At 38.6% G+C, this 20,422-nt stretch overlaps 2 protein-coding genes across 4 annotated transcripts in view; both read right to left on the bottom strand.

Moving 5' to 3' along the window:
• Positions 1 to 2,589: 2,589 nt before the first annotated feature.
• LPCAT2 (lysophosphatidylcholine acyltransferase 2) overlaps positions 2,590 to 20,422 on the bottom strand; it is a 63,163-nt gene continuing 45,330 nt past the window's right edge. For all 3 annotated transcript variants that reach the window (XM_082367024.1, XM_082367023.1, XM_082367025.1), the window contains 3 exons: positions 12,205 to 12,303; positions 7,356 to 7,491; positions 2,590 to 4,278 (listed from right to left, as the gene is read on the bottom strand). In XM_082367024.1, coding sequence (XP_082223150.1) covers positions 4,094 to 4,278; positions 7,356 to 7,491; positions 12,205 to 12,303 — 420 coding nt within the window. In that variant the 3' untranslated portion in view covers positions 2,590 to 4,093. The remainder of the gene's footprint in view (positions 4,279 to 7,355; positions 7,492 to 12,204; positions 12,304 to 20,422) is intronic.
• Positions 18,528 to 19,609, bottom strand: CAPNS2 (calpain small subunit 2). The gene has a single exon (XM_082367026.1). The coding sequence runs from the start codon at positions 19,457 to 19,459 to the stop codon at positions 18,710 to 18,712; it is 750 nt and encodes a 249-aa protein (XP_082223152.1). The 5' UTR covers positions 19,460 to 19,609; the 3' UTR covers positions 18,528 to 18,709.

Here is a 20,422-nt window from a genome sequence, read left to right on the forward strand (position 1 = left end):
CAGTTAGAACGAAGGTCCTAGATATTGGAATTCTGGCTTTGTCCTCGGTCCCTCAGACTCTCCTTTATTGATCATATACTTTATTCTGAGATGGAATTTATGCAGAGATGTGACGGAAAAGGCCACTGCAGCAGAGGGACCCATGAGAAGTAGAGAATTCATGCTCCACCACTACCCACAAAGGAAAAAGGTTACTGTAGTACCCTGGCATTCACCTCACCTTTGGTTTACAGTAACTTGGACTATTCCTACAGGAAGGCTTCAGGGTTTTCAGCTGACCTATCCTGGGCCACAGTGAAGAGGGTCAGGAGGGTTCCCTTTTCTAGGCTGGGGTCGGCCAATCTTTTTCCCCATCTCAGCCACTGCTTGGAACCATTCTGAACTACCTCTGTCTCTCTTTAAGAACTAAGTCAAGGGCTTCCCTGGTGGTGCAGTGGTTAAGAATCCGCCTGCCAATGCAGGGGACACGGGTTCGATCCCCAGTCCAGGAAGATCCCACATGCCGTGGAGCAACCGTGCGCCACAACTACTGAGCCTGTGCTCTAGAGCCCGTGAGCCACAACTACTGAGCCCCCGTGCCACAACTACTGAGACCCGTGTGCCTAGAGCCCGTGCACCTCAACAAGAGAAGCTACCGCAATGAGAAGCCTGCGCATCACAACGAAGAGTAGCCCCCACTCGTCACAACTAGAGAAAGCCTGCGCGCAGCAACGAAGACCCAATGCAGCCAAAAGATAAATAAAAAAAAAGAACTAAATCAAAATTTCCCACAAGTAGGAAAATACACGGGCAGATGCTCAATCTATAAATTTTATAAATCAGGCAGCTTTGCTGCTTTATATAAGTGATTAGAAGCATGGCCTTTGGAATCAGACAAAATTAGGTTTAATTGCAAGCTCCGCCACTTAATGAGTAACTTAGGGAGAGTTCTAAATTTTGTTTAGTAAAACTAGGGACAACAACACCTATGCTTCATTGAGTGTTTAAATGTGTTGATGTCTGTAAATCACTTAGCACAATGCCTGATACATAGTAAGGATGCCAGATTGGTAGTATTATTATTATTACTTATTGTAATAATTAGTAAGTCTGTTACTTTTACAAAGGGGAAAATACCTTCAAAAAGATGAAGTCTACTTACCTTTAAAAGACATGAACCTGTTAACTACTACATGAGGTTAAAACTATAGAATCAAAAATAATAATTTCAATTTTTTCCTGTAATAAAATTAGTTTAAAATAAAGTTAATAATTATAAAATCTTTAGCCAAAAAATTTTTCATTTTGGAATTCAGTAAGTATAAATAAGCCCCTTAGCAAACTATTCATAATTATAAACTATTATGGAGTATGGAGTTGGTTATTTTTAATAGTCCCAAAATGAAAATCAAACTCACAGTTTCAATATTTGAAGAATGATCACATATATTATGTTATAGCTATCTGAAGGAATATTAGGTATACTTTAAAAAATTTACATTTCCAGGTAATTTTAATGATACTGGAAAATGTTATATGGCAAGTGAAAAAGCAGTATATAAATACCCTCTACATTGTTTATGATATGTATATGTGATATGTATGTTGGATATATGTCAAGAACTTTGTGAGGGCCTTTGCCTCTATCAACTCACAGCATGGCATCGACGGAATACTCTGGTATAACAATTTACCAAAAATGGAAAAGTCCATTCAAGTGAATAGAAAAGAAAAAAAGAATTATAAATATGTATGCTTTCCTAGGGAATGGTTTCTTACTAGTGTCTTTTAATCCTCTTTAGGGATTCCTTTATAAGAATTCCACAAGGACCTTTGTGGTCGAGAGCCCACTTGTTCCAATACAGTCAATGGTGTATCAATTAACTGCCATCAGCTATCCACCTTGCATCTGTAACAGTCTGAAAGGGAGAGCTCCTGAGTCTGGGAGTCAGATATCTGTACTGCTGTGCCTCATGCAGACAGCAGACCATGTGTCTTCTAAAAGGGGCTCTTTTAAATATCCATTAGAGGTAGCACTACTAGCGATCACACTCAGCCTTCCAACACTCTAAAAGCATTGGCAAAGGAGAATTAAATATGCATAATGCAAGCAACTTGTTCTATAAGCATTCAGTATGTCGTTATCCTTCAATAGAACTGTTCTGATGGAAATTTTTATGGTGTATAGGTCTTAGGATCTAGTATTTCTCATTTCAAAGAGTAACCTCGTTTTTTCAAACTATTATATAAAACCACAGTGCATTTAACTGACTTAGTTGAATTTAATTTCTTACTTTAAATTCTAAGAGGAGAAAAAACTCTTTGAAGGAAATCTTTGTTTAGATGGCATAAAAGTAGAGGCCTAGTTGGTAGTAGTACTGACGGTCATGACTTGTGTTATTACATACACCCTACCAGTCAAAAGTCAACTTCTTTAGGAATAATAACTATTGCTGCTTTGGCTAAAATTTGAGTCTTTCATTAGAGTAAAATTATGTCTGACATTTCATAAGGCTTAAATGCAAACAAAAATGATTAATCACATTCATAAATATGCAAACTTACGTTCAAACCACGATATTAAAAAGGTATATTTCATTTGAGACAAAATGGCAAAACCAGAATTTTTAATTGCCAAGAATTTTATGTAGCAAGTTTGTTCAGTAACATAATAAAATAGGAATATTACATTGGCATAAGTGGAATTAAAGAACATAAAATATTACTTTAAAACAGGAAAACAATGGGATCACTTTCAAGAGCCTCACAGAAAGCTTGTAATTTAAAATGTTACTTTTTCATGATAAATGGGATTAATATGTGGGTTTTCTATGATAAAAATCATGGTACCTGAGTAATACATACATTCAATTGCATATGAGAACCAATATTATAAAGATGTACTTTCCTAATTACTTAAGAAATTGTTTTCAGCTTATTCAGTGCTTTGTCTAAATAGCTTAAGATATATAAAAAGCAAACAATCATACTGTTTCATCCTTCATACTTAAGGATGAAACTTCTTAGTAAGCATGCGTGACATATGATAAAATGGCACTTGAGGGAAATTATTGCTTAACCTAAAGGAAAAAAATAACACTGTTAAATTCCTGCCTGGGGGTTAAATTGTGGTCTTGCATTAATAAAGTAGGTTTTTGGATTCCTTAGCTTTTGGTGATACTTTGGAACCTTTCGTATTTTCCCTGTAGATATTTCAGGCAAGCTCTAAAATTTGAGAGGACACAATAAAACTCCCACTTAGATGATAAAATATATTAATTCTAATAATATATAAATAAAGTAAATCTGATTCATTTACTGGGCAAGGGCTACATTCTAAACTACCCAACTCAAATTAAACTAAACTCTGTGGCAAACAATTTTTCTCATTAGGCAATTAATGTTACCTTCAATAAGGCAATTCCCACATAGCCTTTGGCCATAGCTGTTGTCTTTAAAACAAAGTTCTAAATCTGTAGATCATGCAAAAGGTTATGATCTCCTTAGCAGGTGGTTAAGGAAATCTACAATAGGGATGCATGGTCAAGAGAATATGAGTTTTTAAGAAGTCTCATCTAATTAGCGGAGCTCTCCCTTCCAATCCCCCCATGTTCAGTGATCCAAGAAACTGAAATGCAAATGGAAAAAATGAATCTGTGAAGTTAAAGGTATAAAATTCTGCAACATTCCTCAGACTCTTCATTCTTATTTCTAGAATGGGAAGGGATTAAAGCTAACCTTATTTCTTTAGAGGAAAGTAGATGAAAAATTATTTATACTTCTAAAACTTTTTGCAGCATTGATTAATGCTCATCAGTAAATAAGGGAGACCATTTCATTCATTTGGATATGCAAATTAACCTGGAAAATCCATAAAAACATCTTTATCACCAATAAGCCTATCAGTATAGCAAAATATAATGTAAAAGAAAATGAATATTACTTGATAAACACATGTGAATAGAAGCATTTCAGTAAGAAAATCTATCTATTTTTATAAAAAAGCTTTCTATTTTAAACATCATTACTCAATCACAAATAAAATACTATCAATAAACGCCTTTGAAATTTCAAGTAAAAGCCACCGCATTTTCCTTATTAGGAATGTTTGCTTTCAGTCGTCCTTTTTGTCTGAGGTACTCTCTTCATGACTTTCAGGGCTGACTTTATTACTTACGACTGAGGGAGTTGCTTGGACTTCTTTTGGTAATGAAAACACATGGCACGTCTGGAGGTCTAAGTAGGTTGTAAATATCTTAGCATATTCTGGATGCTTTAGGGCAAAACTTTTAAATTCCTCTAAAAGAGGAGAAAAAACAAAATCCAATAAATTGAGGTGAATCTTCTTTTGGCATGATGCAGATTAACATATGATCTTAATAATACAATGATTGCAAAAGTCTATTACTCAACCCCTATAAATTATACAACCACTTTGGGAGATAGTTTTTTCCATTATCTAGTCAAGTTGCAGATATGCATACTTTATTCCAGGGTATATAAGCGAGAGAATTTGTGCATATTGTGTTCTGGGAGACATGTATGAGAATGTTCACAGCAACATTATTCATAATAGGTAAAAAATGGAAACAATTCAAATGTTTGTCAACAGTTGGAATGGCTAAGTAAATCATGGCATATTCGTGGAACAAAGTGCTACACAGCAATGAAGATGAATGAATAGTTGTGTTGTAACAATGTGGATGAATCTTAAAACCATAATGTTGAATGAAAAAAGCCAGATGCAAAAGAACACATGTTGTATGAGACCATTATGTAAAGTTCAAAAACTTAGGTAAAACTAAACTATATTTAAAGATGTGTACTTTTGTGGTGAAATGCTAAAACAAAGCAGGCAGAGATTCCTTTTTAAGTCAGGTCAGCAGTTCCCTCCTTTAAGACCGAGGAAGGGGTTCTATTTGGGAACAGGCACATGGAGGCTTCTAGAGTTATTGAAAAGCTCTATTCCTTGACCTGAGTGGTAGTTACACAAGTGTTCATTTGTAAAACTTTGTTGTGCTCTATGATTATGTTTTATTGTTTTATGTAATTTTATTATTTTTTTGTAATAAAAAATGTTAACAAAATTTATTACCCAGGACTCTCTATTACTGGCTTTTAAAACTATTTTAACCTTTAACTCTGGTAAAGAAATAAACCATCTTGAAAAGCTGAGCCCTGACTTATGACCAGTAAGGGCGAGTAGAGTGTACAATATTCACTAATCATATCACAAGACCCCTGAGTAGTAGGCCTCCTTTTATCTCAGACGTTTGAGATTTAGGAAGTGAGGTAGAGTATAGCAGGCTTACAAAATTAACCATAAGAATTTGAACCCCAAGCTTCCGGTAACCTGGAGTTTCTGAAATATGATGTTACCCTCAAGTTTGACATTTCTCTCTCCTCTTCTGTTTGGATGGAGAAAACTTTATTGAGCTTATATAGCAAAGCGAGCCTGGTCTTTGAATCAGCTTGCTATTTGACTCTATAATAAAAGGCTTTTAACCCAATATCCTATTTCTATCCATTCACTAAAAAAAAAAAAAAAAAATCCTCTGATAACCAATTGTCTACTTCATGGCACATTAGACTATCTAGCAACTCTTTAAGATAAAAACAGGTCTTAGTGATGAGGAAGTCACCAGATAGAGCCCAGATCATTCTTTGCAATTACAACATTATTTTGCATTAACAGAGCACTTTATATTTCCAAATTAGGCAAGCTATTAATTGTTCTTTCTTAACATCCAAAATAAAGATTTATCTGCATGAGTCTATTTCAGTGACGGAGACACAGAGGACATAAGTGACTTCTAAGATACGTGGGCAGGAGTATTGATCTACTGAAACCACGAGCTTTAATTTTAAGACTTGTGCTCTGGTCAAAAGATCAAGGCTCTCTATCCTCTTTGGGGATGCTAGTGGCATTAAAGAGTAACTCATTTCTAGAAGTGCTGAGAGCTGGCAATAAGTGGAATTTGGGCATTAATTTGGCTAAAGGAAAACCAAGAATGAAAACAATTTAAACAATAACATTTAAATAATGTAAATGTAAACATACATGATACATTTCTATACCTATTCTTTCATAAAATCATACTTAAATACCTCAAACATTCCTGCAAAAAAAAGTGGGCTTGCATAATATTGGGGAAAGGGAGATATTCTGTGTATTCTAAAAAGAAAAAGGTTGAACTCCAAAAAACAGAGTAGATTTCCCTAAAAACATATTAAAACTGACAGGTAAAAATATGACTACCTACAAATAATTCTTAGGATTAGCTTCCACTGAAATAGTTATTCCAAATAGTTTTTCAAAATTTGTAGTTTGGAGTAATACAGAGTATTAACTACGCAATGAAAATGGTCAGAGAATTAGTACGCATGGGGTTTATGACTCTTAAGTTTTATATCAGTATATACTTCCCATTTTATCCTTTCTTTTTTTTTTTAATGAACTTAATAGAGTAAGTGCCCTAGGCACTTAATTACCTAAAATAGAATAAGGACAGCCAAAATGACAGTAATTAAAAACAGAAGAGTAAGAGAAGTCTGTGAACTAATTCCCCCATCCCATGAAAGTTATCAGGTTGAAACTCTTTGAACACCAGAAGGAAAAAGGCATTCAAGAGGAATCCCCTTCTGGCCCACGAGAGAAGACTGGGGAAGATAAGCCACGCTGACATCTACGATCACATCAAAGCTAAGGCAGGGGCCTCTCCACTGAGGTGTGTTTCCCAAGGACACTGTGAAACTGATGAACCATCCCTTCAGCCCTTAGGGGACTTGTCTTCATGTGTGGACTCGAGCCATCAGGAGAAAGGCTGGTCACCGGTGGACGGACCTGCCATTGGCCACAAGGTCTTCCTCCACGATAGTCCCTACCTCACAGGGGTGCCATCAACATGATGTGAGATAATGAACGTGAAAGCTCATCTAAGCCACTAACAGGAAACATTAATAGATGGTTTAGCTACTGTTATTACTGTGGGTCCCTCAGTCCATATCCCTCTACCGTGGCTACAACTCTGACATTCTCTAGGAGATGATCTTAGGTAAGTCACGTAAATTCTTTGCATCTCAGTAACATAAGAATAATGAAGAGTACTGATCGAATAGGCTTGCTATAAAGAATAAATGAATTAATATATATAAAATGTGTGAAGAGTGCTTAGCATATGGTAAGTCCTCAATAATTAGCTTCTACCATTACACCACTACTACTATTATTAGTATCATCATCATTGTTACTATTAATTCTATTGTTAACATATTAGTGGGGGGAAGCAACACTCTTGTATGAGGGTCAGTCATAGTCTGGATGTACGCTGTACACTGTACAGTACACCGAATCAGGAGCCAAACTGCCTACTCACCATACGAAACAGAATCCCCCTGGGCTATTTCCTTGAAGAGACCAGAAACATCAAGGTCAGGCACTCCAAGGGAAGCCTGCAGAATGGTGGCGAACTCTTCCTCTGTTATGAAGCCATCCTCATCAACATCAAAGAGCTGAAGGAAAAAGAAAATAAAGTCTAAGAATGAGCTCCTCCAGAGCAATGGTGGTATGGAATAATCTTAAAAAATAAACTCTTTAGTAATTCAGACATTCATTGTGCCGAGGGCTAGGGATATATGTCCATAAGTATGGTATCTGATGCCTTCACAATACTTATAGTTTAGTGGTAGAAAGAGATAGGATTAAAATAGGGGCTACAGGGACTTCCCTGGTGGTCCAGTGGTAAAGAATCTGCCTTACAATTCAGGGGTTGCAGGTTTGATACCTGGTCAGGGAACTGGGATCCCACATGCTGCAGGGCAACTAGGCCCATGCGCCCCAACTACTGAGCTCTCGTGCCTCAACTAGAGAGACCCCATGCCACAAACGACAGAGCCCATGCACCCTGGAGCCTGTGCGCCACAAGTAGAGAGAAGCCCGTGCGCTGCAACAAAAGATCTTGTGTGCCGCAGCCAAAAATAAATAAATAAAATAATAAATAAATCTTTAAAAAAAATAGGGGCTACAACCATAGTAAGTACAAAAGCACATGGAAAAAATAGGCGCTATAACCATAGTAAGTACAAAAGCACATGGAAAAAATAGGCGCTATAACCATAGTAAGTACAAAAGCACATGGGAGTCCTGTGTAGAACAAGATGAATCCTACCTGGAGAGATCAGGGAAGGCTTTATGACATTTGAGTTGGGTCTTAAAACATGAAGAGATATTCCCAGAACATACAAGGACTGGCAGGCAATTGCCTGGGGCTCAAGTCAGGAGAGAGAAAGACAAGCAAGGATCAGATCATGATGGACATATAAGGCCTCATCTACCCCTGCAGGATTATGATGGGAAGGGCTGTGGGGTGACTGCCTGTGAACTGAGGGAGCTCTCTGAGGCAAAGTGTGGAGGGTGGAGAGAGGGCAGAAAGTTGAAAAGACTAGAGGCAGGAAAAACAATTAAGAGTCTGGGGTGGAGAAGCAGGAAGGGCAGGAAGAGACAGAATTTATAAGGAAGCAAAGACAGGACTTAACGTATCAATTAGAGGTCTGTAGTGATGGAAAAGAAGGAGCTAAAGATGGCTGAGGGATTCTAGCTTGGGCAAGTGGGTGAAAGTGGGTTATGTTACCAAGAGTGGGAAAACAGGTTCCCAATGAGATCAAGGGTTAGACCTAGAGAGCTTAAATTTGAGTCAGAAGTGCCAGGAGGAAGTAAGATTCAGCACATCAGCTCAGGAGAGTGATGACGCTTGAGATATGAATTCAGGTAAGGATTGAAGTGAGTGTGTTTGAGCTTCTCTGTGGAAAATGCACAAAGTAAGGCAGAGCCCTGGGAACAGCAAGAGTTGAGGTGTGTGCAGGGAAGAGGAACCGGCCAAAAGAACTCAGAAGCAGCAGCCAGAGAGATGGAGAAGCAGAAAGAAAGAGCATGCATCTTGGAAGCTAGGGAAGGTTTTCAGGAAAGAGGAAGAAACTCTGACTGTGGTAATGGCCAACAGAGTAAAATGGCATAGGAAGGCCAAGCAAGAAGCAAGAAGGTTTGCTGGATTTGGCAATTAGGAGATCCTGGCGACGGATGGTAACGGGAATCAAGCAATGACTAGAGAGGTGAGGCATGGAGGCAATAGGCATGGTTCTTCTTTTAAGAAATTATGGAATAAAGCACAGGAGATAAACGGGGTAATAGCCACGTACAAAAGGAGGCTGCCTTCAGGAAGGGAGAGACTGAATATGTTTATAGGCAGAGGGAAAAGGGTGGGATAGACTGAAAGTCAAGCAGCAAAGCAGGGGTAACTGATAGATAATTAATATGCCATATTCATAATCCTCACCAGTGTATTAACATTTTTTCATGATATCAACACGGACTCTTTGCAGGCACTGAATCAACATGTTCAAATCACTTTACACACTCATTTAACCCTAATAATAGTCTTATGTAAGGGAGGTGTTGTTATTAGCCCTATCTCACAGATGAGAAAGCTGAGGAACAAGGAAGCCAGGTAACTTTCCCAAGGTCACACAGCTTGTAAATGGTCAAGCTGTCGCCCAAATGCAGGCAGAGATCTACAGTTCCTGCTGTTAAGGTATCCACTTCTGACCAAATACACGATCAAAAACAGGCATTGGATAAGGTGTGATAATCATGAAAAGAACAATAAGCAAATACTGAATAGTGTTTTAATTGTCCACTAGGGTGGGAGGAGAAAAATATAATTCGAACTTGTGATTTGCTGCCCCCAGATAAGAAGGCACAGGACTCTTAGTCCATTTTCTACTACTCAGCCCCTAAATGGACGATAAGATAGCTGGAAAGTGCAAAGTGAATTAGCTAGCATTTGTTTTTCACAACAGTAGCCCCGGGGCTCTTTATGGGCCTTGGACTTCAGACATTAACTGCCAGGATTCAGTCACAACCTCCCCCCACCTTCTCACAAACTCTAATTTTTCTGTGAAAGTCTTCCATTCCTAAAGAATTCTCACCAACTTATCCAATCATCTAAATCTGGTGCTTTGATGGCTCTTCCTTCTGTATAAGTTTCCTTCACACGTCCATCCTGGGGACTTTTACTTCCTCTCCATTTGTCCTTTGTCACAACTACCCCACAAAAACCCCTCCATTTCTCTCAATAATATGATCAAAGATGGGAAGTTAACTGTGAAGTGTTACCCAAATAAAAGGGTGTGAATGCATTCTGTATATATACAAAATGATACTACTAAATGAAAAATAGAAGCATGCCAAAATAATTTTCAAAAACATCATACAGGGACTTCCCTGGTGGCACAGTGGTTAAGAATCTGCCTGCCAATGCAGGGGTCACTGGTTCGATCCCTGGTCCGGGAAGATCCCACATGCCATGGAGCAACTAAGCCCGTGTGCCACAACTACTGAGCCTGTGCTCTAGAGCCCGTGAGCCACAACTACTGAGCCTGCGAGCCACAACTACTGAAGCCCACATGCCTAGAGCCCGTGCTCCGCAACAAGAGAAGCCACCGCAGTGAGAAGCCCGTGCACCGTAACGAAGAGTAGCCCCTGCTTGACGCAACTAGAGAAAGCCCGCACACAGCAACGAAGACCCAACACAGCCAAAAAATAAATAAATAAAATAAATAAATAAAATAAAATAGGCAAATAGACACTTAAACAAAACAAAACAAAAAAACCAAAACATCATACACGCCTGAGAAGGTTAAAAAAATAACCAAAGTAAAACATGACACTTGCTTTACTGAAAAAAGAGCTAATTATAGTTTTAGGTCCTTCTTTCCTCTCCCTGTCCCCCCTCAAAACCAAGGTCTAGGCTAGAGAAAAATCTCAGGACTTCTTTAAAGACAATAATTACTATGATTAAGGGCCAAATTTTCTATCAGGTCTTTCATTGGTAAACCCAAAGTGACCACTTGCCCAGCTGACCTTATAATCACACAGACAATCCCAGAACAGAAACAGAAATATCTGGGTTGGAATAAGTTAGCTATGTGTATAATTTTAGGTTTTATGATGAATAAGTCTGTAAAAGTTTTCAGCTTGGAAAGGGTTCTGGCCCTTGCCTTGAGACCATCTGCTAAGCATCAACCTCTTAGGTTCTTTATAGGCCTAGCAGTTAACTCAGTTGAAACCAATCTGAAATAAAAAGTCAACCTGGGGACTCCTCTGTCAAGGATAGAACACATGGAAATTCGTGAGGCTATCCCAGGTGGCCTCCAAGACGTGAGAAAGGACTCTGGGAGGAAGAGAGTCTTTCTAGATGATAGAGGGGAAAACACTTGTTGAGGATACAGTGGGATATTCTTCTCAGAGAAAATCAGGAAGAAATAAGAGTAGGAAAGAGGCATGGGGAAGGTCCTCAGCTGTTATGGTGGATGAAGCAGAGACTCAAAGAGCTGTACGATAAGATTCCACATACACAGCTTGGTAAGTGAGATCAAGTTTTTGTTTTACTTGAGAGCAGATCATGTAAGATTAGAATATGGAAGGGACCATCCCATTCAAATACTAATTAGATAAAGCACCTTTCGTCTCCAAAGAACCAAAACACACTTTGGGAATGTATTCTTCCCTCTCCTTTTTGCATATGTAAGTGATAAAATGGAATCTGAGTTCAAATGGAATCTCATAATTCAAACCTCCATTAAGTTCTGCTAGGGATGGGGGACATGGATTTTATTCATCTGCCCCTCAACCCCCCATACTGCTGTGACAATATATGTGATATACAGGAAAACACAGAGAGTGGAAACTTGAGACATTTATGATGGTATTCACCTGACACCACCACAACAAAATAAACTCCATCGGGAAAAGATCACCTAAAATATCTCTGACATACAGAGTGAGAAAATAAGGATGGATCAGAAAACTTTCTGCCTGGTGAATTGGGATGACTATAGACAGGTGGTGTTTATTTATAAACCTCACTTTGGGGCTCCAAAATGGGGAGGCTGAAAAGAAATAAATTTTAAACTAATTTATGAAATCACCTGCTCTTCAATTTTAATGCTGTTAACTAGGCTGCTTCCAAAGACTTTCTTTTTGCTTAAATGGATGCTTGTCTTTTCTTTATTCTTGGTAGCGATTGTCTTAATCACATTGCCCTCGTGTACATGTCACAGCAGATCTATAAACACTCGTAATAGATGCACTGATTTTCAGATAATACACTTAGAGTCAACACTTGTTTACGAGACAGACCAAGATGATTTCAGTGGGGCTGACAGTACCTTAAATGCCACTTGGATGATCTCCTCTGTGTTGGCAGGGTTACACAGGACAGCCAGGCCAATTACGTACTCTCGGAAGTCAATACTGCCATCATGGTTCTGTGAAAGGATGGGAGAAATCAGTTAGCAGGGCCACTGGTTGAATGACTATTAATCACAGCCCACAAGGCAAAATTCAGACATGCCACGCAGCTTAGCCTCATCACGCACTGAGCCGATTTGGAAAAAAGTTCGCACTGAGAACAGCTAGTGAGTGGCCCACCCATTCCCAACTCAGAAGGAAGAAAAATATATTCCTGTTGAGCGATCAATATAAACATTTTATCACTGAGGCTCATTTAGAGTGGCTCTATGGCACTCACTGTGGGTTCCTGAGCACAGCCTTGATGGGAGCCTCTCTGGGAAGCAGGATGGGGGATTTCATCCTAGGTGGGACTGAAGCCTTCATTCCACCATCGATGGTGGGCCTGCCATGATGGCCAACACCAGTGGGTCATCACTAAGAGACTCTCTCCATGTAGGAGATAGAAGGGAAAGGAAAGGGGCAAACTGAGGCAATAATCACAGCTACATTCTTTCTTCTTTCTGTGCTTACTCTGCAGTAAAGCAGGAGAAAGTAAGCAAACCTGAGCAACTTCAAGGGCCCCTTAGTGATATCGGGCCCTGGAAGATCCTGCACTTCTAAGCCTTGGAAACTAAATGTAATTCGTATGATGTTTATATCTATACACTTCAGCAGGTATTTCTTGATGGTATTATAAAAGAAGGGGTTGATTATTCTAATCCATGCTGACCGAACACAGAGTTTTTCCTACACATGAACTACTCACCTAGATGGGAACACTGAGAAGATGAAATGGGGAGAAAGGAGAGAGAGCTTAAGGAAGAGAGGAAGAAAGGGAGAGAGAGGCAAGGCAGAGAAGGAGGGAGGATGGAAGGAAGAGACAGAAGAGAGAGAACAAGAAGGAAAGGGGAGGAGGAGAAAGGAAAAGTGAGATGGAGGGTGGAAGAGAAAAATGGAGGGGAAAGAGAGGAGGAGGAGGGAGAAAGGAAGAGAACAATAAGCACAATGATTATAATCCCAGGTGTGGAATCATTTTGGCAGCAAGATCTTCATGTTGCCAGATAAACTGTGAACTAGTAACAACAAAGCTAAGTGTGATACTTGACAGGTTAATCTTTAACTGTGACTAAGTGTCTACATTTCAACCATCAAGAGTTCCTCTAGGGCAGGGATTGCCTTCCTCTGTGCAGTGTATTCCCATTGCCTAGCACACACAGGTAGGTGCTAAAAACGATGCTACCTTTTCCTCACCTACCCTTACCTACTATTGATACTTTGGGTTCACCTTAAGACACTTTGGCAGTGTTTTTCACTGGGTTTTCATAGATGAGCTTGAAAGGGAAGGCTGTGAATCCCCTGAAAGGGTGTGCCTTTTTTTTGTTTTTTTGTTTTTGGCTGAGCCACAGGGCATGCGGGATCTTAGCTCCCTGACCAGGGATCGAACCCGTGCCCCATGCAGTGGAAGCGTGGAGTCTTAACCCCTGGACCGCCAGGGAAGTCCCGGCCCTTTTTATATGTACATTTTTCTAGGGAAAAAAAATCTTGTAGCTTTCCTCGGCTTCTCAAAGCAACCAAGACTCACTGTCACCATACTACTTTATCTTGCTGCAGGGTGGGAACTAAAAAAGAATAATTTACCTTCACTTTCTCATTGGAGAAGGTAGAAACAGAGGATTCAAGATTTCCCTAAAGTAACAGGGTTTCTTCCTGGGATTTAAAACTCAGGTCATCCGACTTCCATTTTTGTCTGATTACCAGCCTCTAAGACAGCTGTTTTCTGCCTTTCCTTTAATCGACTTTATTGAGGTATCAATTACAGTCAATAAAAAGCATCCATTTTAAGTGTACAGTTTGATGTTCTTTGAAAAAATGCAGACACCAGGGTAACCACCATCACAATTGATGGCTACGATATTTTCATCCCCCCAGAAGTTTCAGAGAAGGTAGAGTTTTAAGGGACATAATTTTCCTTGTTGTGCCACTAACGTTTAATTTTCTCCTATACTACGGAGGGATGTTGTTCATTAGGCCTTAGAGGCTGAACAGCTTATTGAACCGTGAATATATGCTCAATAAAGGTAAATTTATTCTGCAATTGGTTTTCTCTACTAAGCAACATAGAAGTCTTGAATAGAAGTTCTAAAGTATAATGAACCGGTTTGCAGGGCAGAAATAGAGACACAGATGTAGAGAACAAATGTATGGACACCAAAGAGGGAAAATGGAGGGGAGGTGGGTGGTGGTGGTGGTGTGATGAATTGGGAGATTAGGATTGACATATATACACTAATATGTATAAAATGGATAACTAATAAGAACCTGCTGTATAAAAAATAAAATAAAATTCTAAAATTCAAAAAAAAAGAAGTTCTGAAGTATAGATATAAGAATGACCTATGAATATATTCAATATCCTGTGATAAACCATAATGGAAAAGAATATGAAAATAAGTATATATATGTATAACTGAATCACTTTGCTGTACAGCAGAAATTAACACAACATTGTAAGTCAACTATACTTCAATTAAATAAATTTAAAAAAAAGAGTGATCTACGGACACAGAAGATACGGTCATAGGTAGTATGATTGGAAATACGCCTTTGATTTATTGTGAGGCATCCAATTTTTATCTGTATTACCGGACCCTATGTATAATACAGGTCAAGCATTATAGCTTATTTTTCAGATGGAGAAAGAGAAATGTAAAAGACCTTTAGTATTACTGCTATTCACGAATAAAGGTAATATTCTGGACCCCTGGTTTTCTTTAACAGTTTTATATGAGTGGCTTTGACCAACAAAAGAATATTAAAGCAGACTCTTGATAATCAATCACATGGGAAACTATATGTAAGTTTTCATCCTAGTAATGTGAAGGAAAAAAGGCAGCATAGAAATTATTCTGAGAGATTTCATTATAGGACTAATAAAATAATACATTTTAAGGTTCCAATTTCAGAATAATAAAATTTAGAACTGGAAGGAATCTTAGAAATCATCCAACTTCTTCATTTTTACTAATGAAAAATTGAGATGTAAGTTTTACTTGAGGTCACAAAACTCACTATTGCCATAATGACAATGAACATTTAGGTAATCTGACTCCCAATCATTCAACTTAAAGCAGGCAAGTTGATAAAATATATTAAAAAACAGATAATAAAAAAGTATACAGCAAAATACACTCCTTTAATTTTTCAAATTCAAATCAGTCCCATGGTAAAAAATTATTCCTCAAAGCTGTGGTTCTTTCCTTTAAAAACCAATGGAACTCCTCAGGAAGAGTATTATTATTCAAATTCAATAAATTCTCAGTTATCCAGGAGAGTCAGGGAAGAGGTATTCTGTTTACCTCAATATTCTTATTAAGAGCATACTTCTACCCACCTGCATAATTGTATTATCAATTTTCTAGGAATTAAATTGTTTTAATCCACTTAGCATTAAAAATAGACATTTAAAAAAAAGTAATTCTGAAAGCACTTCAAGATTAATAGGTACATTAAGTATCAGTGCCCTGCAGGTGCCTCAGCAAATATTTTTTAAGGCATGACCATGGGTTAGTTGTGCAATATTACTGATGAAATTTCTGATTGAAGTTGAAACATAAATCAACTTTTAAATCACATGCACTATTACTCAAAAAATATTTTAAAAGTGACCTTTAAGATGATATACAAATTTTGAATGTTTTTGGACATTTGCTGTTCTTAGGTACAGAACACACAGTTCTTTTTCCTGCTATTATAGGTTATAGAATTCAGTGTATTATATCAAGACTAAGGTGTTTTTCAAAATCATATGGGATATTTTGAAATTTAAAAATGTAGATGTATAATTTCACATTTAAATAAAATCATTATTATTTTCGACTTACTACATTGATTGTATTGCTTTTAGAAATGTGAAAATGAGATGGAGTTATATTAATGAAAGCCCTTCATCTTAGGCTATCAGTAGTCTTCCATGTAGAAAAGGCAACATTTGAAAAAAATTATCAGGTAAATACTCCCTCTTACACTGAAGATGTGCCTTTAAAACACCAACTAAAACAAACAAACAACAAAAAAAACCCATTGGATGGAAATTAAGAAATTCAATCACTTGTTAGGCTATTGGTTCTACACAATGCCAAAGGTTTGTTTACTTGGAAAAATTCAGACTTTGGACTAAATTTTCTGGGATCCACTCTAGTGCCTGGGGTTATTTGTCAAATTTTACACAAGTTCAGAAAAGAACAAAAGAGAAACTTAGGTAACTTCAGGATGTTTTGCCCTGTGCATGCAGGAGGAGAATCATAAAAGTAGGTAATCCCTTAACTAGAAGAGCAAGACAAATACTTAATACCACCCCTAGTGTGAGATAATTGTCTTAACTTTCATAAAACATTTAAAATGAAGTGAGGGGAGAAAAGTGGGGCTACATTTTCTTTTCCCCAACCATCGTGTGGAAAGGTTAAATTATAAACTTAATATTCTGAGACCTTAAAAGGCATCTTGGCAGATTTCCCCTTTCCTGGCTATATTATTGCAGCCATGCCTAACAGACTAGTGGCCATATTCTAAAACAGGGATCCTGATATTAATGTGTGGTTGCTGGCAGCAGCCTCATCCTTATATAAGCACACCTGTTTTAAGTAGCTCCCCAGACCAAGTTTAAATTACAAGTCCCTTGAGGAAAGCGGACGTGATCTCTGGGCTTGGCTCAATTCAGAATTACACGCATGTGGTATTTCATAAATATTATATGATGGTGATAATGGTGTCCACAGAGGCTAAATGCCAACCTCTTCTGTTTTCACTGGGGATCTCTAACAGGCAGCTGAGGGCTGTTAACAGGCCAGTTACATCATTTCAAGAGTTACAGCTTTCCTCTAAATGAGTCAAAAAGGAAGGATTTATCTTCAAACTCAGGATGATCCTCCAAAGTAGAATGGGAGAGAAGGAATGCATTAAAAACCAGAGAAGCAGGAGGGGTAGAAACCAATTAAATAGGCAGATGAACAGAGCACTTGAAAATGCAGCCTGTCTAGCTGAGTCTACTGGCCGGGAATTCCTGGATTCTGTTTGCCCCGTTATCACCACCTGAATCAAAATGAAAAAGCCAAACCAAGGGCCGTTCACAAGAAAGGCACAACTACCCCTGCTTTTTGGGTGGCAGTTTCTCCATACTCCTATCTTCTTTCTTTTGGAAGCTGGCAACACTGACTCCTGTGGGGGGCCTCAGTTTTCAGCTGAGACTAATATGAAAAATACAGTGAGACAGCCTAACCTTAAAGCTGTGGCTGTCAACCTTGGTTGCTCTTCAGAATCACCTGGGGAGCTTTAAAAAATACTCATCTCTGAGCCCCACCTCTAAAGATTTTTATTTAACTCACGTGGAGTGGGACTCAGCTCAAGCACTCTCCCGGTGATTCTAAATTGCAGTCAGGGCTGAGAACCACTGCAATAAAGACGCAGCAACATTTATATATATTTATACATCTCTCTATCGCTTTAGATACCAAATAACTGGTTATGATTTGTGTACATTTTCTTTGTTTACTTTTTTTCCTGTCTGCAGTTTTCAAACAAATGAAAGAATATTCTTTGCTCTGAGGCAGGGCAAGACATGACAAGAGCTGGCTAACATCAGCAGGGCATGCCTGATTTTGTGTGAAGTACATGTAAGAGTGATCACTTTGATTCATTAAGGCAACCAGAGACATTTCAACTATAAGTACACTCTTTCATTCCCCAGTGCCCTGATCCTCTTTACAATTATATCAAAACAAAACTGTTACATGCTTATTTTGCTAGAGAAACGGGACTAAAGAATTCTAGATTTTAGATAGTTGTTCCACCATTAAAAAAAAAAAACTACCTTTTATAAAACTGCTTAATTTCACATTTCTGAACCTGTTTCTATACAGTTAAGCAGATTTCCAGGAAAACACTTTTTTTTTAATAAATGTAATAGAAAGACCAGATGTGAATTAAGAGAAAAACAGGTTTTGAATTTCCTGCCTCCTCACCTTTTTTAAAGGAAAAAAATATATCTATCTCCTGAGAGCTTTCTTGATTTCTTCCAGGATTTTTTTCAAAATTTCATTCTTAACAATAACAACAACAGCTTTCCTGCTCTTCGGAATTCATTCACCAAATAAGAAATGACCTATTAAAATCTACTCCATTAGAGCCCGCCCTGCACTCCCATCACATAAAGTCCATATAAATCCCGTGTCTCAAAAAGCCGACATACAAACCACTCAGAACATTTTTCATGAAAAATCTGTTTAATTTAGCAGTAAAGGGCAGCACAAGTTCAGAAATAGGTCGGGTTATGAAAGAACTCAGCAGGAAATGACAGTTTTGGATGGGGTAACCGCAACCGTGCAAGAGCATGGCTAAGCTTCCAGCACTCCTGTCCCGGGGGGTAGTCCTGACTTAGTGCCCACTTTAGGAATACATGGTCAGCTGCAGCCATTCTTGGGTAGACACCTGAATCAGGCCATCCGCATCTCTATCCAGGGATTTGAAGGCACGAAACATGGCATCCAGGCGAACCAGGCAACCGATGAAGTTGTTAAAATCCGTACTTCCATCCTCATCGGCATATCGGCGGACAATCATTTGGTAAAGTTGTTCCTTTAGCTGGAAGCCTGCTGCCTGCAGAGCCCCCCGCAGCTGAGAACTTCCCAGAGACCCAGAATGGTCCCTGTCATATTGCTTATAAATACGCTGCCATTTCTTGATGTTGTTCCAGAAATACTTAAATTCTTCGAAGCCCAGCTTTCCAGTTGCGTCATTGTCCATGATGGACACGATGCTCCGGCAGGTGTCAAGACTAAAGCCATCGGACTTCAGATCCTTGTGCTTAGACAGGACTTTGTTGAGAATATTCATTAGGTCAGTGGCACCTACCTCCATGTCTGGTCCGGCCAGCTGTGCAAATTGTTGCCGAAACCGCCTAACTTCCTCACTTTCGTTGGCCTCCACGTTGGTGAAATGCTGCTCAGTGGGTGGTGGTTCCGGGGTGTACTGAGCAGCTGCAGCCTCACTGATAAAATTCACAAGTCCTCCAACTATCCCTCCAATATTTCCTCCTCCTCCTCTTCTCTGACCGCCTCCTCCAAGAAGGTCTCCAAGAGCTTGTCCAAGACCTTGACCTTGATCTGCTCCTTCCAATACAGCCTTTGCAAGAAACATGCTTTCGGTTTACCAAGCAAGGGTAAAGGCTGCTGAAATCTTGGAGGTGGTGTGAGAGAGATGAAATGGAGTCTAAGTAGTTTACATGTGGAAGAACTGGCTTTTCTGTACTTGCTTGCACTGTACCACACCCTGGGTGCACCTCCTACCCTAGTTGCCTGAATTCCACTGTAGTTGCCTGAATTCCACTAGGTCCTAGCACCTGCCATTTTTCAGAGGGCGTCAATAAAATACTCCTAAGTTATAGTATGTCTGACAAATTAGAAGAAATCATATTTTTAAGTGTAATATATTAAACTATACATTTCTATATGCTGTTAACTATTTTTAGTTCTCTTTCTCAGCACCTGAAAGATGACGTGGAGTTTCCTAACAGGAGAAGGTAAATGACTCAAGGATATCAAGAATTTCTTTTCTAAGGAATATTTATTGTTAGGGTACAATTGAAGAATTCCGGGGCACTGGAAAAATTTTTACCTAATTCTCTTCCTTTAGCAAAGATTTGCAGCATCCAATGTTCTTAAGAAAAACTTGGAAGGGGGATTTTTAAAATGCAGGGTCCCCAGGTCCCATCCTCAGAGATTCTGATTCTGTACAGTCTGCTGTGGGGCTCATGATTACGTTTTTGGAATCTTTTGGAAGTGTAACATTCACATAGAAAACTGTACAAATCACAAATATATAGCTCAAAGAATTTCACAAAATGTATATACCCATGTCGTAACACCCAGATCAAGAAACAGAACATCACCAGGACTCCCGAAGCCTCTTCATGCCTCTTTCCAGTTATTCTCCTCTCCCAAGGGTAACTAACCATTGTCCTGACATCTAACACCACAGATTCATTTTTGTACCTTAAATAAATGGAATCATACAGCATATACTTTTTTGTACCTTGTTTTTAAATTTTTAATTAAAAAATTTTAAAATTGTGGTAAAATACATGTAATGTGCAATTTACCA

This window comes from Balaenoptera borealis (genome assembly GCF_965194805.1).
Source record: "Balaenoptera borealis genome assembly, chromosome: 19".
In the NCBI taxonomy this organism is placed as follows: Eukaryota; Metazoa; Chordata; class Mammalia; order Artiodactyla; family Balaenopteridae; genus Balaenoptera; species Balaenoptera borealis.